The sequence below is a fragment of the Doryrhamphus excisus genome, linkage group LG5, assembly GCF_037039965.1.
Source record: "Doryrhamphus excisus strain RoL-2023G ecotype Guam linkage group LG5, RoL_Dexc_Guam_v1.1, whole genome shotgun sequence".
Taxonomy (NCBI): Eukaryota; Metazoa; Chordata; class Actinopteri; order Syngnathiformes; family Syngnathidae; genus Doryrhamphus; species Doryrhamphus excisus.
In genome coordinates, this window is record NC_136361.1 from 9,382,808 (window position 1) to 9,408,490 (window position 25,683).

General features: G+C 41.5%; 2 protein-coding genes across 3 annotated transcripts in view; one reads left to right on the forward strand and one right to left on the reverse strand.

The window, feature by feature from the left end:
• The window catches only part of LOC131105616 (lysosomal thioesterase PPT2-A-like), a 213,248-nt gene that overhangs the window by 112,780 nt on the left and 74,785 nt on the right, over positions 1-25,683 (forward strand). The gene's annotated exons all lie outside the window — the stretch shown is intronic.
• gabbr1a (gamma-aminobutyric acid (GABA) B receptor, 1a) overlaps positions 1-25,683 on the reverse strand; it is an 80,992-nt gene that overhangs the window by 28,771 nt on the left and 26,538 nt on the right. For both annotated transcript variants that reach the window (XM_058053844.2, XM_078790660.1), the window contains 7 exons: positions 15,700-15,834; positions 11,845-12,015; positions 10,476-10,577; positions 10,135-10,200; positions 9,789-9,980; positions 4,450-4,695; positions 4,308-4,371 (listed from right to left, as the gene is read on the reverse strand). In XM_058053844.2, coding sequence (XP_057909827.2) covers positions 4,308-4,371; positions 4,450-4,695; positions 9,789-9,980; positions 10,135-10,200; positions 10,476-10,577; positions 11,845-12,015; positions 15,700-15,834 — 976 coding nt within the window. The remainder of the gene's footprint in view (positions 1-4,307; positions 4,372-4,449; positions 4,696-9,788; positions 9,981-10,134; positions 10,201-10,475; positions 10,578-11,844; positions 12,016-15,699; positions 15,835-25,683) is intronic.

The following is a 25,683-nucleotide window of genomic DNA, read 5'->3' on the forward strand; positions in this document are numbered from 1 at the left end:
GTCGCGGCGGTGCTGGAGCCTATCCCAGCTGTCTTCGGGCGAGAGGCGGGGTACACCCTGGACTGGTCGCCAGCCAATCACAGGGCACATATAGACAAACAACCATTCACACTCACATTCATACCTATGGACAATTTAGAGTCGCCAATTAACCTAGCATGTTTTTGGAATGTGGGAGGAAACCGGAGTACCCGGAGAAAACCCACGCATGCACGGGGAGAACATGCAAACTCCACACAGAGATGGCCGAGGGTGGAATTGAACCCTGGTCTCCTGGCTGTGTGGTCTGCGCGCTAACCACTAGACCACTAGATCTATATTTTTTATAGAAGGGTTTAGATTCTGTTTCACAGATGGCGCTAATGCATACGAAAGCTGCTTGCCAACCGCCAATAAACAACAGAAGAAGAAAAACACCAGGAAGAAGAACGCACCCTGCCAACTTTCCGTTTGAGCGGGTACAGGATACCTCAATCGGATTGGTTAAAGGAATATTCCATCCCTGTTCAATTCTTTCCATTTGAGCAAATAAACCAAAGTGAATTGGAATATTTGGGTCCATGTATACTATTGACGTAATGGCTATTGGCATCATATTTGCACATGATGATTAATAAATGTTAATTATAAAAAGTGATATTGGATAATTCCTCACGGCACACCTGATGGTTTCTCAAGGTACACTAGTGTGCCGCGGCACAGTGGTTGAAAATCACTGGCCTAGCCTATACCAGCCCACTTTGGGTGACACTGTCTTTTGGCTATGTTTGCTGATATTCTTCTAGCTACGTTTGCTAATATTATTCCAGCCATGTTTGTCCATCTAGCTATGTTAGCTACGTTACGCTAGCTCCGTTAGCTCTCCTAGCTGAGTTCACTGATAGTAGTATTTTGGCTATGTTCAGTGATACTCTTCTAGCTACACTTGCTAATACTCTTAGCTACTTTTGCTGCTAGTCTTCTAGCTACAGTACATTTGGTGATGTATCCTATCTCCAGCCATGTTTGTCGAGAGTCTTATAGCTACGTTAGCTGATGGTCATCTATCTCCGTTAGCTCTCCTAGCTGAGTTCACTGATAGTAGTATTTTGGCTATGTTCAGTGATACTCTTCTAGCTACATTTGCTAATACTCTTAGCTACTTTTGCTGATAGTCTTCTAGCTACAGTACATTTGGTGATACTTCTGTGGGTACGTATTCTGATATTCTCCTAGCTCGGTTGGCTTCTACTCTTTTGGCTATGTTTGCTGATGTTCTTATAGCTATGTTTGACCATAGTATCCTATCTACAGTGATACTATTTTGGCTATGTTTGCTGATATTCTTCCAGCTACATTTGCTAATATTATTCCAGCCATGTTTGTCGATCTAGCTACGTTAGCTGATAGTCATCTATCTCCGCTAGCTCTCCTAGCTGAGTTCACTGATAGTAGTATTTTGGCTATGTTCAGTGATACTCTTCTAGCTACATTTGCTAATACTCTTAGCTACTTTTGCTGATAGTCTTCTAGCTACAGTACATTTGGTGATACTTCTTTGGGTACGTATTCTGATATTCTCCTAGCTAGGTTGGCTTCTACTCTTTTGGCTATGTTTCCTGATGTTCTTATGGCTATGTTTGACCATAGTATCCTATCTACAGTGATACTCTTTTGGCTATGTTTGCTGATGTTCTTCTAGCTATGTTTGCTAATATTATTCCAGCCATGTTTGTTGAGAGTCTTCTAGCTACGTTAGCTGATACTCATCTAGCTGCGTTTGCTGATAGTCTCCTCGTTAACTTCACTGATATTATTTTGGCCATGTTAATCAAATAAATAAATTAAAGAAAAATAAAGGTTTTATGATGCCACAATGTGACCCTGGAACAGCTTACTTTGATTTCCATTCCTTCCCACGAGGACACAAAAACACTGTACTTGTTGCGAGGCATCAAGATTTGAGTCAGTTATCCTGCTCAAGGTAAAACTTTGACTTCTGGAGCTGATGGGCTCATGAAGGTGGCCCTAATGTGTCCGTCGCGGCACCCTGGTGCTTCTGTGCTAATTAAATGTGTGAGAAGGAACCAGAAGAGCCAGAAAAAAGAAAGAGCAGAAGGACAAACACAAAGAGGACGAAAAGGAGAAAAAAGAGCTTTGTGGCGGCCTTGACCAGGAATACTGATGAGCTCCCACAGTGATTCGTACATTCAAGGCAGGTCATTTTATGGCGGGGGCCAAATGACCTCTGACACTTCCACGGAAATCTTAGAGGGAATGCGAGGGAGGAGTCAGGGGAAATAGTCTGGAATATGAAGGCTCATCCTTCAAGGAAGCAAAGAAGAAAAGAATTGGGGAATAATCCTAAAGCTGGTGATGTACACGGAAGTCATGAAGTGGCATATGTGGACTGCGAGCTACCGCTACATCGCCATGCTGACATCAGTCAGCTGACATTAAGCTCCCATCCTGATTGGCTCTTGCTCCCCTGTGGCTATTCGAGCTACACACGGAGATATCGCTTATCATTCTGGTTACGGATAAACCACCCTTATATCTAATATATGTCAAAAAAAAGTCAATTATTGATGCCTTTGCTTTGCATTATGAACGCTGCTATGAAAATGTGTGTTTTGTATACTTCTGTTTCTTTAACTATTATTCAGAAATGTCCGATGTTGGATTTTTTTTTGCTGAAAACCGATATTTCCAATACTGATATCAGCCGACACGGCTATGTGTAACGTGACATATCTCCTGTGGTGGAATGAAAACATATGTGTTGTATACAGTATTTTTAAATATCAATTATGAAGCAATTTTTAACTGATATTGATAATTATCGATACCACTCATTATCATACATCCCTACTATTATTTCTTGATGAATTGGAACCTTTTGAATATGTTTCTTAGACTTCGGCTGCGTCATGTTTTGATATTTGGTATTTTCATATTTGGTACATCAGTAATGTTTGATAGCAAACGCTAACTGGTTGTAATACATGAACTGTATGTCCTAATGAATACTGCATAGCTATTTGGACTGACATATTAGCAAGACTCATATAATATGTCATATATGACATATAAGCAATAGGTTATGTACACAACTGTTGTGGAATAATGTCTTTATATAATCTTATATTGAATATCATTATTATGATATGAGATACTTTGATTACCTGTAAACTTTGAAAATGTGGATGTGGAATACTAATCGTTAATATTTATTTATTTAGTATTGCCAAGTTCCAAAGTTTGCCGGTACCGCATGTTATGGTTTACAGAAAGACATAGATCATACTGTACTGTACAACATACTGTACATACTGTATATACTGTACATGCTTGTCAAAAGTTAAAAAAAAACTCTTTCCCATCCGAATGAGAGCGTGTCTCCAAACATTTGGTACGGTACTTGATCATAAATGAGCGTGTGGTGAAAGAGTTAGCTCAAATTTCCTTTCCACTTTTTGACGCACATGCATATATATATATATATATATATGGAGTTTTCACATTTAGCAAATAACAGCCTCTCTCCAATTATCACCTGCATCCGATTAACGCCCCCATCGTCTTTGCGCTTGAGGAAAATAAACTCCTCAGCTATAATTATAGCATCTTGTTATTATGCCTGAGCTCACTTTTTATTGCAGTTAATAGTACCATCTCGCAGTGCACTCAAACAACAAACATGGAAGACTTTACTGTGTTGTAATGCAGTATTTAGTATATTTTATTTTGTCTGAAAGCAGGAGTGTCTACACCTTTTCCACCAAGGGCTACATCGTGAAAAATGATAGGATGCCATTTTTGATATTTAGTTATCCATGTGCAGTATGGATGCGCCGATCGATCGGCCACTGATTGATCTCGGTCGATATCAGCCGATACTTGCTTTAAAATACCCATCCCCTCTGCCGATGCTAGGTTAATTGGCCACTCCAAATTGTCCATAGGTATGAATGTGAGTGTGAATGGTTGTTTGTCTATATGTGCCCTGGGATTGGCTGGCCACCAGTCCAGGGTGTACCCCGCCTCTCGCCCCAAGACAGCTGGGATAGGCTCCAGCACCCCCCGTGAGGAAAAGTGGTAGAAAATAAATGAATGAATGAATAACCTTGGTGACCTCTACTATAGCTGGTAGTACATTCAAACATTTACAGTGCATGTATGTGATGGGTATTGGTATGGGTATCGGCCGATTTTAGTCTTGGATTATCGGTATTGGTATCGGCAGCATAAAACCCTGATGGGAACATCCGGAATGTACATACTGTCTATGCGTCTCGGCAAAAAATGGCATTATTCCATGTTTTTACCTTGTAGTTGTTCAATGAGCGTCATTGCCATCCTGGAACCCTGAGCATCAAACACCACCTGGCCCTAAAAGCACAAGATTTAAAAAAACAAAGCTGGTAGGCTGGATCAGGACTCTGGGAGCCATCTTGCTTGGGGACTTACGGAAACGCCCTCAAAGGAGCTGGTGTTGAGCGCGCGGTAGATCTCGGACGTGATGTCGTGGTTGTTGTAGTTGAAGTCCTCCAGCCGCCGACCTTTAGCCTTGAGCGGTGCCACCGTCTTATTGAGGGCCAGCGCCAGGGCCCAGACGGCGTCATAGGCCAGGGGGGCCTCCTGGAAGCCGCCGGTCTCCTCTGGGTTCATGCCTCCAAGACGAGACATCAAGGCAGCCAGAAACTCTTGTGACGTCTGTTTGAGGGGCAAGACGGAGTAGAGCCAATGAAAAGGCGATTCATGTGAGACAATATTTCAATTAAGGCCAATGGCGGGGAGGAAAATGGCAGAATGTGGAACACACGAGTCTGTGAGGACCAGGCAGATCTTTATTTGAAAGGAGCCAATTGTGGGCTATGAAAAAGTTGTGATGAGCTTGTCAACCCGTTGGAAATTGATGGAGGTCATTCCTCAATATAAGAGCCTGACTTGCCATGTCATCTTACAAAGAACACTAAACTCATCACGCATCAACTTAACACCCAAAAAGGTAGCTCTGAAATATACAAGGAACAATGCGAGTTTAAAATGAACAAAAATAAACATTTTAATGTTTTCCCATGATGCATTTTTCTAAACAAAGCATTTCATTGAAGGACACGCAGCATAGAAAATGGATGAATGGAGCTACAATGTTGCCTGTGTCCACAAGAGGGAACCAGAGGAGCCCAGAGGGAGGCTGACATCATTGCAGCACCCCGGCAGGCACCAATGAATGTTTTGCTTGGGTGCAATGCATTCTGGGAAAGCGCTATAATACTTAAATTTGTATTAGTATTTGTTTTGTATATTTCTTAGATACTTGGGTGTTAAGCTGCAGTGAGATGAGTTTAGCTTCTCATGAGTTTGATAGCTCGTGATTGGCTTCTGCCAAAGAAAGAGCTACACTTTCCTTGCAAGCAGTAGTATTTAAGTATTTAAACAATTAGTAGTAGTTCTGAAGTAAAGATAGATGTCATAAGTTGAGAATTTAGCCATAAATTAGCCACACTGCGTGTGGAAGCGATTTAAGAAAAAGGTTGCGGCTTATACACTGGAAGTGCACAGAGCCTTCTACTTTTTATTTTTAAATATATTATCATATTATATGTATTTTTAAATCCCTTGTCTTATTTTTCAACTGCAACTCCTTGGAGTAAAATATCCTCCCCTGGCAGGATTGTCTTCTGTTTGGGGGGATTATTTTCGTGTGCTATTAAGTGGTGACAAGCGGTGGTAAAATGTGGTGAACTGTGATCTTCACACTCTTTGGCTGAGGTCTGCACCAACATGGCATACAAAGAAGAATCATTCATTCATTCATTCATTTTATACCGCTTTTTCCTCACAAGGGTGGCGGGGGTGCTGGAGCCTATCCCAGCTGTCTTGGGGCGAGAGGCGGGGTCCACCCTGGACTGGTGGCCAGCCAATCCCAGGGCACATATAGACCATTACCAACCATTACCATTAAATTGAGTTTTAAAAAAGTAATCAAAAAGACACTTCATATTTTTTGCTAAATGTATTTGTATTTGTCAATTTAGTCAGATTTTTTTTGTTGTTCCAATTGAAAAAATATATATTTTCTGATTTATTAATGAATAATAAGTAATTATTTTTCATTTTCTGTATGCGGCCCTTGCTGTAAAAATTGTATTCACCCCTTGCCTACCGAGAACACAACTAGTGTGAGCTAAGAATCTGAAAGTGTTTGATCCCAAAACAGCCTTTGACAGTCAATTGTGTGAAGTGTGATGGAAGACGAGGCCTGCCAAACACCTCACAAAGTGTTTTGGGTGTAAATTAGCCCTCAGTGATTTGTCAGCAGCGTACTGGAGCTGGAGAACAATTAAGCTAATCTCCAAGTGCTCATGTGTGACGGCAGATTATTGCCAGCAATCATCAAGACGTCCCGTAGGATTCCCTGAGGCCCACGCACATCCAAGTCCAATTCATTGAAATTCCACCTTGGCATTTCAATGTGACGTGCGATCGCACGCCCTACCATGTCGGCACGGAGAAATGTGCCAATTTCAAACTTGGAAATAGAATTTGAACTAGACTGATTATGTGCGGGAGCCTTGCTCGGAAGTGGGACGTCCTATTGGGGGGCATGTCCACATCCACGCCGAAGCAGCAGCAGGTGTGGTTTTTCCAACACAAACAACAGCTGCTGATGAAGTACGGGGGGGGGGGGGTGGCGGGATGAGGACGCACGAGTAAAGAAGAGGAGGAAAAGTAAGGAAAGGTGAAAGGGAGAGATGTTTAAGAGGATTAGACTGTGGGAATGTGGAGATGAAGAAGGAAGCGGCGCTGAGAAGCTAAAATGCTGACCCAAAACCAAAATGGAGGATGAGCTCCACGGAGGTATGTTTATGGAGAAATCCTCCTTCTGTTGCAGATTTAGGAAACATATTCTTGATAAACAGCGCAATAACGCCGGAATATTTATCTCGGTAAGCACCCAAGGCGCTAACAGTAACAGTTTATACGCCACAATGAAGGACTTGAATAAACGAAAGCTTTTCCAACTATTACCGACAGTGCAAAAATACCAAGCAAAACCCCCACTTTATGATCCATATTAAGCCATGTGACCATATTTTCATTCGCTAAAAACCAGGACATGACGATTAGACACTCAAATGATACAGGAAGTTTACTCAAAGATGTCTTCTCATGCCAACACATGCTATGCTAGTCTTCATACTTATTTAATATTACACATTATTCTCCATAATTCCATTCCACACACTGATATGTTGTTTGGTGGTATACGTCTTTTACTTACATTTTTTTGGAAGGTTATTTTGTGCTTTATGCATCATTTTAGTTGTTTGAAAGCATACAAGGTCAACACATTTTAAAGGAGACCTGCTATGCTTTTTCCACGTTTCTGACCTATAAATATATTTAGAATGTTATAATCCTATGTTCAACCATGCCAAAGTTTCCAATAATGAGGTTTGGGAATTTGGAAAAAAGTTTGGGATGGCTCAAAACATTTGGTTTCAGAGCACGTTGCTAAACCTTTCCTTTGTGATGTCACAGAGGAGCAGGCTTCCTTATGGGCGTGGCTGTAGACGCCGTACACTCTATGCCCTCCCCCTAACGAGGCAAGCTCAGGTAGAAGTTATTAGAAAAATATCTTCATCTGCCAATGGCATTTCACATGGACTGTTTTTGGGAACGTGAACGTGAACATGAACGTGAACATAAACGTGAAATATACGCCAAACCAGAAGCAGCGTGCTCTCGCCGGGAAAGGTGCATTCATGTCAGACACGTTTGTGCGTCCACGGGCGCCCTCGCTTCCGGCTTCTCCTGAGCGGTGCCGAGTGACCACCTCTTTGGCGAGTTTATACACGGTAGGTCAGGGGTCATGAGCTGCCAGGAGCTCATAAACACTTTTCAATTCAATGTATTATCAACTCCTTTTTCCACTGAATTAGAAGGCGTTTGCATTAGTTTTTGCAGTAGTCAGCAAGTACTTTGGGACTGTGACCAATCACAGTGGGCGCGCTCTGAGGTGGAATAAATTGGGAAGCACAAATCCAAGGAAATACAGCTGGAATACATGCAGATTCTGGAAGATCGAGAAAGTTTTTGTGCGGGTTATTGTGTGTAGCTGCTCTATAGGAGTCCACAAGTCAATACAAATGGTGGAAAAATGAGCATAATAGGACCCAGTTGATTATCCTAATTGATCTTTTTCTAGTAGAGTTAGTGAGTGAAGTCTGCTTCTAGAGTTATTTGTCCGTATCTCTGGACAATTTGTTAGATATGGTAAGACTCCAGAACCGTAGACACCATTGATGTTATTTACGGTCGTGCCACAGCCGTCGCCCAGGCAAAAATAAACATTGGACTGGTAAACAGCGGGCATCTACTGTATTACTGTTATGTCTCTATTTGGTTTCATAAAACCACAAAAACAAAACACACGTCTGGCGGTACGATGCAATATCACCCAATATTTGATGACTTATTTCCATCCTCCTCAGCGCAGCGAATAAAGGAGGATGTCATGTGTGCTCATTGAGCATGACGACACTCGGAAATGTCACAAGCACCTGACACGTCGTCCAAACTGTTTCCGCAGGCTCGTTAAGATTTCTAGCATGGCAGAGATGTGGACATCCGTAATGAATTTTATAACAAAGCATCCAATTAAAGGCGAGATGCGATACTGCGAACGCGGCGGTGGCTCGAGGAAGGCCTCGCTGCAACGTTAATCAACTAACAGCATGGCCACTATTATTAGCTACAGGTGTTAACGGACTTCACCGTCGTTAAGAAAAACACCAGCAACCTGTCTCAATTATTGGAGAATTTTTCCATGATGTTACTAGAAATTACTCATACGTAGAAGTACACGTCTGCGGCAACCTTCGCTTCTACACTTCAGCTTTTGGCAGACTACTTCTACTACTATTTATAGAAGTACATTTTTGTACATAATGTCACATTTTCTATTTCATGGCCTTTTAAATTGTCTCTTTAAAGACCTTTTATTTCACCATGAAATGTGAAATAAATGAATCACGAGGTGGTTGAACTTCAATGGAAGCCACGCCCACACTGAATTGATCCGCAATGTGTCTTACGGTCAGAAAGCCATTAAATATGGAAAAAGTCCATTAAATACATTCGAAGTAGACATGAAATAAAGATATCAGCAATTAAATAAATACAAAATAAATTTGTAATTTGTAATTAATTTGTAATTGAGTCATGAAATAAAAAAATTGTTCATGAAATACAGAAATTGATCTATAAAAAATGAAAAAAATGAAACAAAAAGCCCTTAATTAATAAAAAGGTAATAAAATGATGAAATTGGTCATGAAATCATGGAATATATAAAAAGGTCATGAAATAAATTGACCAGACAAGAAATAAGAAGCTATGCAATTAATAAAAGGATCATGTTAGAATGAACACATACAGAATTTCTTTATGTACATCGGTTTTCAGGATTGGGAAGAAATCCAATATCGATATCACATTTTGATGTTCACATCAGGCTCATTCATTCATTTTCTATACCGTGTATCTTCACGAGGGTCACGGGTATGCTGGAGCCTATCCCAGCCGTCTTGGGGCGAGAGGCCGGGTCCACCCTGGACTGGTGGCCAGCCAATCACAGGGCACATATAGACAAACAACCATTCACACTCACATTCATACCTATGGACAATTTGGAGTGGCCAATTAACCTAGCATGTTTTTGGAATGTGGGAGGAAACCGGAGTAAAAACAAATAATAAAAACAAAGAGTAAATATGGAGTGTTGAGTTAGCGCCCACCATGTTGGAAACACCTCGGACGGTCTCGGGGTTGAGCATGACGATCTCAGTGGTCACGTGACCCTCCACGGCCTCTGTCATGTTCTCCACCGTACAGTTGATGGCCGGGTCCTTGATCTTGAACCAGTTGTCTGCGTACCAACCAATCAGAAACCACACGTACTTCTTCCCGTAGAGCTTCTCCTTGAACACCTGCAGCGGGGGAGGTGGAGGTGGGGGGGGGGGGTGAGGCCCGTCGTCCGCCTTGGTCCGCCATTCAAACGGCTCATTACAAAGCCCGGTTTGTGCTAATAGCTCGTCTGTTTGAGTCTAGTGGAACTAATTGAGCAGAAAAAATGGCACCAACCTCGCAAAACACCTTCCTGGCTTCTGTCTCGTAAAACAGCCCCACGATGATCCTGGCGTCCTGCCGCTGCATCACAAGGACGCCCACATGAAACATACATGAAACATACATGAAACATACGGCTTACGTACGTCAACAGAAATCCTGGTCGAGCTGGTCTTAGCTGAAAGTTCCAGACACTCAGAAGTAGCTCATTAATTCTGTGCATTCATTTCCGCCAAATGAGCTGCGTATTAATGAAATATGCAGCTGTGAAGGGGGTGAGGGTGGGTTTTGGGGTGGGGGTGGGGGTGGGGGGTAAGGGGGGGCTCACAGCTGAGGTGAATTTTTAATCAAAGCACCTTGAGATTTTTGACAGCCACAGCCGGGTCGGTGAGGAAGCTCTGGCGAACGCTGATCTCAATCCCGGCCTCCTTGACTCTCTGCTCCAGGTCATCCAGCGTCTGGGGGAGGAACCAAGGAGACGGCTTTGATTGGCAGGACTGACGGACACGAGGCACACGAAGGCAGCGTGAGGACATACACAAACAACAAAAGGCGGCGATGGATCTTTACACAAAGAACACCGCTGCAAAGAGGCAGATCATTAACCTCCATTAAGGCCGCCGACATTAAGTGCCTCCACATCGATCGTTTGGTCGGGGGGGGGGGCGCATTGCTCGGTCGATGCGCTTCACCGCCAATATTCCGACAAATACGCTGAAAAGGAGTCGGATAATCACAGAGAGCCATCGGTTAAAAGAGTGATGCGGAAGCGGCGCCGGTAAACAAGCACCAGGATGAAGATGGCGGCTAATTAAAAGAATCTTCTCTTAACCAAACAACATCGATGTGGACGTGGGGGGGGGCATTACAAAGCCGGAGGCCATCTGAGTGTCATTTGAAACACAGCAATAGTGCAACAGTCTCCTCTTAAGGGACAATGCTTTAGAGTAGCCCGTGTACAGCTTGTGTTTGGGGTGTTATCTCCATAGCCGGAAACACAAGGGAGGAGATAAATGTGCCTGGGCTACCTTCAAGCGTGATGGTGGGAGCATGCACGAGTGCTCCCGGCACCAGTGCCAGAGCCCCGGTTCATGAATTCTAACATATGTGACATTGTGAGATATCAGCAAACCGCAGCTCCCCGCTGCCGGCAGCACTCATGCACAGTACCAACACTATGCTTGACTGTTGCCTTTTTTGTCATTTCAAGGGAAACACTGGCTCCAAAATGGACAAGAGACAATGAGTTTTTTGAGAATAATAAATATAATAATCAAATATTGTTCAATAATCGCATAAAACTTAAAATCCAAAGAGACAAATAAAAACATGATGATAAGACGGCCTGTAGAGAAATGATCAAATGTTAGTTAATATGGGAAAGCACATATGCAAGGGGCGGGGGGATCTTTGATGATGGGCAGACTCACATGCCCAGACAACCACAGCTATTGGAGTCAGGTGATATGAATAATATGAATATGAATGTGGAGGACTTGTTTTGGAGCAGATAATCATAGCAGGTCAGCGTGACGTCAATACAGTACATGATGGCAAAAGTACAAGCAATGGAACCATGAAGTATTTTCCCGGCAATGTATATCCAGTATAGGGATAGCGACCCTCGTCAGGAAAAGCAGTAGAAAATGAATGAATGAATGAATGAATGAATGAATGAATGAATGAATGAATGTATATCCAGGATACGTTTGAATAGACACGGACCGAGGTGAAGACTTCGGTGGTCTGCTGGATGGTGGCGATGCGAGTCCACTTCCACTTCTGGAAGAGCTGCACCCTGGTGGGGTTGTGCAGCGTGGCGGAGGGGTGCGTGCGGAAGAAGGTAGGGAAGCGCTGGCGGTTGGACAAGGCTGGCGAGCTGGACCCGTAGGAGAGCTGCGGAGGACAAAAGAGGGAGTCAAAAAAATAAAAAGATGGCGCACGGTTCCTTTGATGGCAGAGAGCTCGAACAGGAAACAACCAGATGATTCCATTTCGGACGCTTTGGCCACGTCGAAGGGCCGCTTGTTTGGGCTAATCGACCTCATTTAAATTCTATTCTATCTCGTTAAAAAACACATCTGGTGTGACGGCGAGCCTGCGGCTTGGCGAACGTACTAACGTACGGTACGTCTCCACCGGAGCAGGTGGGCGTTGCCAGCGGCCAATCTGGATGCTCTTCAAACAATTACCATACTTTCACGATGACAACTGGAGGGAAAAAAAAAAAAAAAAAAACGCTTGCTATCTCTGCAGGAAGTTGGCATTTAGGAGGCCATTACAGTGATACGTCGCCCCCCCCAGCCTCATTACGTGTAGTAGAGGAGTAGGAGGACCAGTTTGATGAAAAATGTCAGACGTCTCGGCCAATGTGGACTCTCCACCGTAATAAATCCCTGCCGCCAGGTGAAGTCATTGATGTGATGTAGGGAGCAGTTACACTGTCAGCCGGGGGTGAGGGGGGGGGCTAATTTAATTTCCATGAAGAAGCCAAAAGGCTATGAGAAGCAATTTGGGGCAGCGTGTCGCACTCAGGAGTCCTTTAGAGGCCAATGACCTGTCAGTCATGCGTAGCCACGCCTACATCAAGTACCATAACACCGGTTGTTTGTGTACTACTTCCTGTCTATGAGCTTTTGTGTATAAGCTGTGTTTGTCTGCAACAGAGTGTGTGTCCTAGAGGAACTATTGTGTACTTTATCCACATTTGACATGTGACTTCAATGCTGGACAGGCTTTCATTGAAGGTTTCAACGATCTCACAACACAACACAGCATAATAATAATAATAATATTACAATTATAATTACAGTTGCTCCAATCAGTGTAGGCATTAGCACGGTATAAGCACGGTATAAGCACGGTATAAGCACGGTATAAGCACGGTATAAACACAGTATAAGCATGGTATAAGCACGGTATAAGCACGGTATAAGCACGGTATAAGCACGGTATAAGCACGGTATAAGCACGGTATAAGCACGGTATAAGCACGGTATAAACACAGTATAAGCATGGTATAAACACAGTATAAGCATGGTATAAGCACGGTATAAGCACGGTATAAGCACGGTATAAGCACGGTATAAGCACGGTATAAGCACGGTATAAGCACGGTATAAACACAGTATAAGCATGGTATAAGCACGGTATAAGCACGGTATAAGCACGGTATAAGCACGGTATAAGCACGGTATAAGCACCCCTAATTCTGCAGATGCAGCCATAATCCACTCTTGTTATTGTTATTTGAAGACATTTGGTAAAATACAAGTTGAACAGGAGTGCAATTGACATCATTCAATAATATAAATAAAATGATAACTAAGTCATATATCTACCAGTAGCTTGAAGTTCAAGTGCATATTTATGCCCAATTGGAACATAAATGGATAGACAATGGTGACAATATTAAGTATTATATTATTATTATTATTATATTATTAGCATGACAATGGTGTCATGTGTCTTTTGAGGTTATGGACAAGATTTTACAAGAATTTTAGCAAAACACTCTCTGTCGTCTGCATAGGTCACCACCGTTGATTTGGCAATAATTACACCTCATGTTTGCCTCATTTCACTGCCACTATATTAAAAGTAAATATTCATTCAGGCAATGATGGTTACTACTTTTGTACGCATTCATAGTAAAAAGTGGAGCACGTGAGAGAAATAAGAAATGTTTTCTCCGGTTTGGTGCTCATGACCAGGCTCTATGGACACATATTATTGTTAAAACATCATTAAAAACTCATGTTTGGCTTAACAGTGGACGTTAAAAAAAGAATATTTTCAACAGTTGTCATTTGTTGTGCTAATGTTTGCTCCTAATTGCTAATAGGAGCACAACTTAAGTGGCACTGCTGGATGGAATTGTTGCTTTTCCAAGTCAAGAAGGTAATGGTAATGGTAATGGTAATGGTAATGGTAATGGTAATGGTTTTATTTCATTTGAACATGCATCAGATTCCAATTGAGTGCATCCCATAATCAGTTCCCAGTTCCACATGTCCAAAAGGAGTAGGAAGAAGCAAAGCTTATTAAATCCTACCCCTCCATCTGGTACTTTTACAATCACTAACTGTTACATTTGTTCACTTCCTGCTTTCCTAATATAATTAATTTTAATTTTAATTTTAATTTTAATTTTAATTTTAATTTTAATTTTAATTTTAATTTTAATTTTAATTTTAATTTTAATTTTAATTTTAATTTTAATTTTAATTTTAATTTTAATTTTAATTTTTCATCGTTGTGCATTGTTTGATTTCCTTACTCAATCCATTCCATAGTTTGATTCCACATACTGAAATGCTATGGCTAGCATAACGTAGTCCTAGCATAGAAGTGTTTCAAATGTACTTCTTCCCTGAGATCATATTTCTCCTCTCTTGTAGAGAAGTATTGGATGACATTTTTAGCTAATTGCTTATTTTTAGCCTTATGCATTATTTTAGCTGTTTGAAGATGAACTATATCAGCAAGTTGAAGTATTTGTCATTTTACAAATAAGGAGTTAGTATGTTCTCTGTAGGCGGCATTATGAATTATCCTTACTGACCTTTTTTCAGTACATTTAGCCAGTGAAGATTGCTTTTATAGTTATTAGCCCATATTTCCACACAATAAGTAAGATATGGTAGAACCAGAGAGCAATAAAGAGTGTGGAGTGATTTCTGATTGAGAACAAATTTAGAAATATTTCCGGCCACCTTATGTTGTATATTTGTAATATGAGGTTTCCAGCTCATATTTCCCAACAGTCGGAAGAAGTTGAATGAAAACCCAATTAGACTTAAGCTGCAACAGGCGAGCGTGATCCCACACGGAAGTATCCCCCAACGACATCAAACAATATCTCTTAATTACAATTCCTGGGGTTTCCCGCAGCCCTCCAGCTTTCCCTCAATGGGGCGCCATGCTTTTAGGGAAGGATCGAGGGAATCAAACGAACAGAGTGAATAGAGGAGGCGATTATATCCCTTTTTGATCCAGGAAATGCACGTTTGTGTCTGTGGTGAGGCCGCTTGCCATACATGGAGCCGGTAATCCAGTACGGTGGTGAGGAGGCGGTTCCGTCGTGTCGTAAAGACGGACAGATGTCTTTTGTGCAGTTTGATGCAAGCAGGAGGAAGGACAAGACGCGCTCTCGAAGCGATTGTCCTTGGTGACTAACGCCATCAATTGGCAGACAAAGCTAATGGAGGAAGGGGTGAGATGGGGAACGCGGTGCGGAGAAATATCCGCTCTGAAAAGCAGAAGACAGCTGCAGGCTTTCTTGTTTACGCCGACAAATAGACGTGTTGTCAGGCGACACACACAAGGTCGGACAATGTACTTTGTCCTGCGCTATTATGTCCTTGTCAACGTCTTTTGCTAAATTGTCTCGCCGAGCGTCAGCACTGATCAAGTGAGGCGACGAGTGTTTTCCAAATCAATAAACAGATGTCACGTTGATTTGGGCGTCTTTGTGGAAAAGCAGCTCCAATTTACATTTGAATTTCATGTTAATAAGTCAGATTTTTTTACATTCCTCCGAGCGTTGCCCGGACAGCGCAGTTTTGTCAGTGAACTCACCACGATGAGGTTCCACATGCGAGCTGCTTCCGCCACCAGCGTGGAGACGCCGCTGCAGCCTGGCATCAGCACGATCTTGATTGGCTCCGTGTAAAGAAGGTCATACAGCAGCTTGGTGGCTTCTCCCGGGTCGCACTGGACACATATCATCACGGAAACAATCACTTTGGAACCAAGAAACAAAGATGTCAGGCTTCGCTACAAATCTTAAAATGCAGCATTGAGCTCTGCCTGCTTATCAGTCAGCTACAGACGTGGGGGCTGTTTGTCTATATGTGCCCTGGGATTGGCTGACCACCAGTCCAGGGTGGACCCCGGCTTTCGCCTGATCACAGCTGGGATAGGCTCCAGCACGCCCACAACCCTGGTGAGGATAAGCGGTCCAGAAAATGCATGGATGGAATATTATTGGAGTTGGAGCTTCCAAAACCAGCTTCTAAATAGGTTTTTTAAACATCATTAGAGGCGGCACGGTAGCCGAGTGGCTAGCGCACAAACCTCACAGCTAGGAGACCAGGGTTTAATTCCACCCTCGGAGTTTGCATGTTCTCCCCGTGCATGTGTGGGTTTTCTCCGGGTACTCCGGTTTCCTCCCACATTCCAAAAACTTGCTAGGTTAATTGGCCACTCCAAATTGTCCATAGGTATGAATGTGAGTGTGAATGGTTGTTTGTCTTTATGTGCCCTGGGATTGGCTGGCCACCAGTCCAGGGTGTAGAAGACAGCTGTGACCCTCGTGAGGAACAAGCAGTAGAAAATGAATGAATGAATGAATGAACATCATTCGAGCCCTCTAGACATAAAATATCACCCTGATATTTGACCCACTTTTACCCAATATAGTAGACATAATGAGAGAAAATAAGACATATAAGACGTATTTGTGTTGATGTGTGTTGCGGCGTTGGGGGGCCTGGCGTGGGGGGGCTTGGCATGGGTTACAGTCGCTGTGGCCGATGTGAGGGATTATCGTCAAAGCCTGTTGTTCTGGTGATTAAACCACATTACAGCAGTGCTTCTCAAACAGTGGGGGGTGCAGTGAAGTAATGGGGGGGTACTGAGAGGCAGGGAGTACTTTAAATGTTAGTACACACCTGCCAACATGTTCAAACTTAGTGGACTCAATATGCAATTTGACACTTGATTACACTTCCATTTAACAGCTCTCCACTTTGTTTACAGCAGGGGTCTCAAACACGCAGCCCGCGGGCCGCCTTGATATGAAAGTTTAATGTTAGTGCGGCCCCTGCAAGTTTGATATGGATGCTGTATGGTATCATGTACCCAGAAAAAATTATTAAGTTTGATTCATGTTCATGTTAAAGTTAAATAACTGTTAATAGTTATCCTCCCTGTCCGTGTGGAAGTGGTAAGTTTTTGGCTATTTAAGTTGAAAGGAAATAACTTGAAGGCTACCGTTTAGGTCGCTAGCTCTCTAGTTTGTGAGTTAGCATGTGTCTCAAGACCCTGCAGTTGCGCAATATGTTGTAAATAAAAAGAGTATAAATGTGACTACAGTCGTGTTTTGTCATGTCTACAGGGCTCTAATAATGCTTTGTTCATTCTGAAAAAAATCATTTGTCTACCCACCAACTATATGTGGTTTCTTAAGTTTTTATTATTTGCCCTTTTATTATTATTATTATATTTATTTATTACTGATTGATTGATTTTCTTTATTCTTGATTTGTTTATTTATTTTTCATCTTATTTTGTGTAGAAAAATAAAAAGTAAGATATTTGAGAACAGTGGAATGTTTTATCAGAGCTTTTATTGTAGAAAATTGGAACCAAAGCAAAGTTTATTCATTTTTCTGTTTTTAATAAATGCGTTTTTTGTTTTTTTTTGGAAAACCTGATGCGGCCCAGTCTCACCCAGACCCTAGCTCCAGTGGCCCCCAGGTAAATTGAGTTTGAGACCCCTGGTTTACAGTATGGATCAATCAATAAATATTATCAGTTTCTCAATAATATTTCATATGGGGGGGGGGTGAAAATATTTCTGTCCCCTGGAGGGGGCATGACAGAATTTAAGTGAGTAACCACTGCATTCCAGTAACATCACTGCCACCTAGTGACCAGTGTAGGATACTGCTAGGGTTGGGTGACATAGACCTTAGCATATATCACCATAAATATTGAGATATGATACAAAACAATATAAAAAGCTACAAACCTTAAGCCATATGATGAAATAGACCTGTCCCAAATTGTAAAGCACATATATTTTTATTTGTAAGAAAGTGGCTAACTTTTCTAATTCGATGTCAGCCTCTGCATACATTGCTACTAAATCTTCAAGCAACCGTAATGGCTGTGCTCGTCATGAAGGAAGATGTAGTCACCCATGCAATTCCAACTGTATATGATATTTTCTATGATACTCTCGTTTTGTTGACGCAGACAAACGGTGCTCTTATTTTGAAGGACAGTAACAGAAGTATGTTCCGTGGGTATTTACGGCTAAGACGAGGAACGTTAAAAAATAGAGAGAACACTTAGAAACTGTGTAAAACCTTCCTTACATACTACATATCATCACATCTTTGAATACATCATATTAGTATTTGACGTTATTCAGGCATTTTTATGCTTGAAAATGCTTAATTTAGGCAAAAACATTTACAATCTCTTGAAATATGCATTTTGTTTACTCATAATAGAGCATATTCAGCCACAGACAAATGTATTTTTTAAAAGCCATAAGTCCGGGATGACTACATTTGTGGAAAAAGGAAGCCACAGACTTAAACAGACGCAGCCGATGGGCATTAAAGCTACAGACACACAAAAAGTAACACTCAGTAACACTCAAATCCAATCCATAATCTGAGAATATGGGAGCTTTAAAATGGTGCAGTCAGCAGTTTGGCCTTGGAACGCATTATTTCCATGATTTCCCATGGGAGAAAACATCCCCGATTGTGTCGGACCTCCGAACTTCTCCTGAATTTTCCCATCTGCAAAAAGCGAAAGCACAACAAGTGGAAGAGGAGAATAACTGACAGGAAGTGGAATGTCTCACCGGCTCGGTGGCCACCCTGTCAGACACATGAGCGGCAGAAAGCCGAGGCGCCGCCCGCCAGCGTCAGCCATAAACTATCCTGACACGTGTGATGATTCGGGCCCGCGGGGGGGGGGGCTGGCCCAAACAAACACAACGCCGACTCTCCTGATGGGTGTCACAAACCATCGTGCTGCAAGCCGTGACGCCCAGACCAACACGGCTCCTCATTTAGACTGTTTGTCTTTGCGCCGCCATTGTCTTGTCGAGGTGACGGCAGCACAAGAGCCCGGGAATACCGCGGAGGGAGAACCATCACACGGTCCTCACGTGAAGCCATGAAAGGTTTTAGCTTTCGAGGTAAAAAGTGTGTTTGAGCTGCCATATAGGCAGATAAGATAAGATAAGATAAGATAAGACCATCCTATTTATTTTCTTTCTTTTATCACAGCTTTGGCAGCACCTGAGGCATGAGAGGAAATGAAAGTGCAAATGCTGGCGTTATGCGTTTGCTACTGGGGCACATTAGACCTCACAATGACGCTTCCATCTGCACAATCCAACAAAGATAATATCACTCATTTATGATTGACACCAGTATCCATAGGGTTGCCGACCATCCCTCAAAAAACACAATTGTGGCGTATTTAACAAAAGTACACAGATTGAGTTTGAAAATCCTAAATAGCTTGTCACATGCTAAACCAGGGGTGCCCAAAGTGCAGCCCACTGCTGTTTTTTTTATTTTTAGTGGCCCACAGTGGCACAAATAAAAAAGGCTAAAAACGACAGGGTGTCCCCTTATTCATGTTACAGGGCGTCGGCAACCCTAGATAAAGCACAATGATGAATTATTTCATATACTTAACTTAATCAGCGTCATTTTTACACACTGAGTTTGAAAATCCTAAATAGCTTGTCACATGCTAAACCAGGGGTGCCCAAAGTGCAGCCCGCTGCTGTTTTGTTTGTTTTTTATTTTTAGTGGCCCACAGTGGCACAAATAAAAAAGGCTAAAAACGACAGTGTGTCCCCTTATTCATGTTACAGGGCGTCGGCAACCCTAGATAAAGCACAATGATGAATTATTTCATATACTTAACTTAATCAGCGTCATTTTTACACACTGATTGAGTTTGAAAATCCAAAATAGCTTGTCACATGCTAAACCAGGGGTGCCCAAAGTGCAGCCCGCTGCTGTTTTCTTTTTATTTGTGGCCACAGTGGCACAAATTAAAAAGGCAAAAAACGACAGTGTGTCCCCTTATTCATGTTACAGGGTGTTGGATAAAGCAGAATGATGAATTATCTGCTATAATTAACTTAATCAGCGTCATTTCTTGCACTGCTGGTCAACATTTAAGAGAATGAGCATCGACGGGCCAGGCAGCGTCACCATATTGATTGGCAAACCAGAGGAGGCAAGCTTGTGCATTGCAGGGTTTTTTTTTTCTTCACCTCCATTCAATCACCAGGCTGACTTCACAGATCACTTCCTCCCCTCGGGGGGTTTGGAGATGGAGGGGGGGGGGGTCGTGCAATCAGACTGTGCAGCGTTCAGGATGTAAACAAAGCAGGTGAGCGTGTATGAGGAAGGAGGTGGAGACAAGCGGAGACGAGCATGTACGGTTTTATTTCCAAACACCTCCTGGTGTCTTCCATCACGTATCTACGTGTCAAACTATCTGCTCATTCCAGGGCCTTTAAAAATCATATTTGATCCCAGTGGGGCGCTGCAAGTCCATGCTTTTTGATACACGTTTTGATAAAAATGTCTATTTATGACACACGGCTCCATCCACTCCTCTCCAAACCCTCATGCCGTTGTTCATTGTTCAATCATTCATAACACAATCCAGCTTTAACCTTTAAATATGCCCCCCCACACACACACTTATTGAAGCATACCATTAAAAATACACATAAAAGCATGAAATGTATAGCTGCTCATCACTAATGAATGATAATGTTGGATGATCACATTGTGTTCCGCATGTAAAACTACAATAATTCTGCATAAAAATGTATTTTTTAATCATAAGAAATAATGGTAAGTCAATAAATCCGTTCTGGACACTCTAAAAAATGAGTACATGAGTATAAAATACATTTTATAGAAAATAATTATGAAAAGAACCTGCGGTTTCAGCAAGGCAAATTATAGACCATAATATATCATCTAATAATATTTTAATATAACTATTTTACGAGCCATTTAGCACCCGACTGGCAAAAAACTACAAAAGGACAATCGGGGACCCAAAGGGCCCACAGCACATTAGCTGGGTTTGGACTTACTGCACAGCTACTTTAGTCCTGTTTCATTTTTAGGGGGGGGGGGGGGGGGGGGCTTTTGAAGACTGAGTGAACAGACTATGCTGTTATTGTTATTGTTGACTTCCTGTACATCCTGGCGAGGTTGAATTCAATCATGTTTCTCGCCTTCTTTATCAAACTGCTGCCACTCACAAGTTTCTTTGGCCCCATGGCGGGTTAGTTGGGAGTCGCGGGCAAAGAAAACCAAGGCATCATTTTTCATTGAAAACCGGAACACACAAAAACTGATGTTTTCAAAGAGCGAGGTTTGACTGTAGTTTGTTTTGTGCAATATTGTAACGGAGAAAAACTACATTTTAGCCAAACTTTTATTCAAAAACTGAGGAATGACTGTAGTTTGTTACTACAATATTGTATGAAAACTCTGACATTATACGAAAACCTCAGCAAAATTGTTGCCAAAATATTTATAGAAAACCTGATCATACAAAAACTGGGGCAATCAAAGGTTTGACTGTAGTCTGTTACATTCAGTATAGTACAATATAGTTACATTCAATATAGTACAAAAGGCAAAAGTTTTATCCAAAACAGGGATGTACAACCAACAAGGTTTACCTGTAGTTTGTTATGTTCAACGTTGTACGCAAACTGAGACAGCGTACAAAAACCAAGTAAATAGTGTTTTGAGACATTGTACAAAGGTTAAGGCAAAAACCGTATCACACAAAAACTGGGGTGTTCCAAAACCGCAGCTTGTTACATAAAATATTGTACAAAAGGCAACATTTCTGTCAAAATTTCAGTCTAAAAATGAATCATACAAAAACTGGGGCCTTCAAAGCTGAGATTGAACTGGAGTTTGTTCTGTTCAATATTGTTGAAAAACAAAAACCGGGGCCATTTAGCCTAAATTGTCATTAAAAAACAAGCATGCGAAAACTAAAGTGTAGGAAAATTGAGGTTTGATTGTCATTTGTTACGTTCAATATTGTATGAAAAACAGGGCATTGTAAAAAGCGAGAAAAAATTTTGGTCAAAAACCGAATCATACAAAAAACTACAGTAAAGTCTCGTTATATCGATATTGTCGGGAGTCGGAAAAAATGTGTTCTTTTTTGGTATTGAAATCCTTAAGCAAAGATTGATTTAAGCTGCTTTTGTATCGATATAAGCAGACCAAATTGGCTGGCGGGAGATGAAAAGGGCATCGTAGTAACCGGATTATCATAATAACCGGATATCGTACTAACGGAACTAATTATATCATAAAAGACTGAAATTAAAATAGTATCGTAATAAGCAGTATTTCGTTATAACCGATATCGATATAACGAGACTTTACTGTAGTATCGTAATAAGCAGTACTTCGATATAACCGATATTGATATAACGAGACTTTACTGTAGAATGTACAAAAACCAAGGTTTGTTACGTTCAATATTGTATAAACATTTGACATCACACAAAAACCCAGGCAAAATTTTTGTTGTATCGGATTCATCCAAAAACTGTGGCGTAGGAAACCAAGGTTTGATTGTAGTTAGCATACAGCCTACTTAGCCTTTGTCTTTGAAATGAAAATATTTTGAGGGGAGGTTTATACTTCATGCACATGTGGTCATATTAAGTGCAATTTTGACATTTTTATTGTTGTATAAGTGGCCACTCCAAATTGTCCGTAGGTATGAATGTGAGTGTGAATGGTTGTTTGTCTATATGTGCCCTGGGATTGGCTGGCCACCAGTCCAGGGTGGACCCCGCCTCTCGCCCCAAGACAGCTGGGATAGGCTCCAGCACCCCCGCGACCCTCGTGAGGATAAGCGGTAGAAAATGAATGAATGAATGAATGAATGTTGTATAAATATTATATGAAAACCGAGGCAGTGTACATAAACCAAGGTCAAATTTTGGCAAACATTTTAGAATCCTATAAAAAGCGGAGCATTGGAATTAGATTGAAATTATTTCCTACAGGAAAAAAAATGCTTCAATTTTCATCCATCTGACCTTTTGGAAGAAATTCTTCTAATATTTGAATGTCATTTGAGTCTCGCTATCCCAGCCACCATGTGACCACCATGTGACCATCATGTGACCATCATGTGACCACGAACCAGCAGTTGCTAACGTCCATGTAAAGGTAGCCTAAATCCACCGTCAGAGCGTTTCTACAGAAGCTCATACAGGACGTCCAGCCTCTGGTTATTTCCAGCCCTTGTTTTGGCTTGTGAAACTTCCTGGATGGACACCTTCACAAACACACACAACCACACACAAACACACACAAATACACACACAGATGACACGCAAATGAGTGTGAGTGTAACCGCCAAGGCGTCACAACGGCGACACAGTTCTCCAGGCTGCTATCAATGTCAGCGTGCGCGGCTCAGCAAGCGACGGAAGATGTTCCCATGTCGTGCTAGGAAATAAAGCGAGGAGCTCGGTGATGGGATGAGGGCCTCAGGGAGCGCCAATGCGTTCCAATCCCGCGCCGCGCTCGCTTAAAAGCCCCAATTGAAGTCTTAATTACTTGTGTCGTACCATCGGGAGGCCTGGCGGGCCTTTGCGGACACGCGTGAGGAATAACGGCGAGATGGAAAAATGTGTCACGGCTGCCAATTAAAATAAAGAGCAGGGGCGCAGGAAGCACCTCCTTTCACCGTTTCCACGCATCCACGCCGTCTCACGCCGTCGCTGTTAATAATTGATCAAAGTTCACAGTCTCGGCTTTGATATCACCATGGCAACGGCCGGCGTGCCAGCATGTGCCGCGCATGTGTGTCAGTGTGTCCAGCCATCACAGGGCCGGAAATAGCCAGTTACTGCGGCCGCGATAGCCCAGGAAAGGAAACACACCACTCAACCACCGCGCCGTATCTGGCCGGCCGGGATTAAACGTTGAGCGGCATGAATATTGGATGCTGTTGAACAAGCCTGACACGGCTTGATGCCGCACACTCTAATGGCCGCAAACGACTCGGGCCGAGTATGACGAGACCACTTGGCACATCCCAAGTCACACTTCATCCCTGCTCTCCGGAATGACGCCAATACGGCCCAACAATACTGGGAATGGAGGAAAATACTTCCAGTTTTTATCCATACAATCTGGCATAATCTGGCGTAATCCTGCTGTGGTTTTTGTAACTCGGTGGTCTCCAAAGTGTGGAGCCCAGCTGTTCTTTGTTTTGGCCCACAGCACAATAACTTTTCTTTTACAAAAAAAGCAAATATTGAAAAATAAGAAGTCATTTCAGCAACAAAAAAAGTCAAAATAAGAAAAGAGAATAAGAACGTGGTCATATTATGAGAAACAATAACATCATTTTCGTTGCATAGCATTGAAATATTAAAGACAAAAAACATAGTTTTTAAAAAGTCGTAATATGAGAAACAAATACAACAGCAAATAAAGTTGTCATTTTTGGATATTTAGGTCAAAATATTATGGGAATGAAGTCATAATTTACGTTTGAAATAGTAGGAAAATTAAAAAAAAAATGTACATGGTCAAATTATGACAAAATTAAATAAACATAAAAAACAACAACCGAGCAAATACTGAAAAATACTCATTTTACAAGAACAAAGGAGTAATATTACTAGAAAAAAATAAGTTAAAAAAAATAATTTTAGTAGCATAACATTGAAATATTAAAGACAAAAATATATATATATATTTTTAAAGCCACAACACTATGAGAAACAAACAAAAAAACAAATAAAGTTCCCTGTAGTCCCTGGAAATTCCTTGGAAATTTAGATTGCAGAAAAAGTTTAAAAAGTCAAAATAGTATGGGAATTAAGACATAATTACAAGACAAATAAATATGACAAAAACAAAGTACAAATAATAAAATAATCTAAAAATAACATCAGTGTCAATATTGGCGGAAATGTAATATTAAAGAAAAAAATTATTGTATAAGAAACAAACAAAACAAATATATATTTTTTTGATTTAAGTAGGGGAACACGTTATAATATGGGAATAAACTGATGATATTATTCAGAGAAAATTGACAAATATTATTTACGACAAAAGTTCAAATATGGGGAAATTTAAAAAAAAACTATAGCAAAAATAGAGAAAAGAGCAAAGTTGATATTAAGAATACATTATATTCACTTAGATCACAAAGATGAGATGAAATATAGAATTATTAATTAATTATTAGTGAATATAGTATTACTTTTCCCAAAAATGAAAGTGGTGTAAAAGCGCTGGTGTAAATGCTGAGAGCCAAGCATTCGCACTCACAACCAGTTAGTGTAAAACTCCTAAATGCTGACAGCCAACCGTGGTGACTCGTATCCACACTAATTATTATGTAATATAATAATTGACATATGACATTGTCATATTGTAATGCAGGGAACAGTATTGTGAACGCTGTGAGACAAGCACCAACACTGATGCTGCTTTGTGTGAAAGCCCAATACCGCCCAAACGCATCCACTAAGGCACTACACCGATCCAGCAGCGTATGGAAAACGTTTTAGGAATCCTGAGAATAAAACATGACCACGCAAATGAATCATGTCGTCTGTGATGAAATATGTGTGCAAATGTTGTGAGACGAGCGTTAAAACCCGCTGATAAAAAGCCAATATCGTGTGCTGCTAACCCTGCTGCATGCCAAGGTTATCCTGTAAAACGCACGAAGGCGGGGAGTCAAACCTTCACGATCATATTG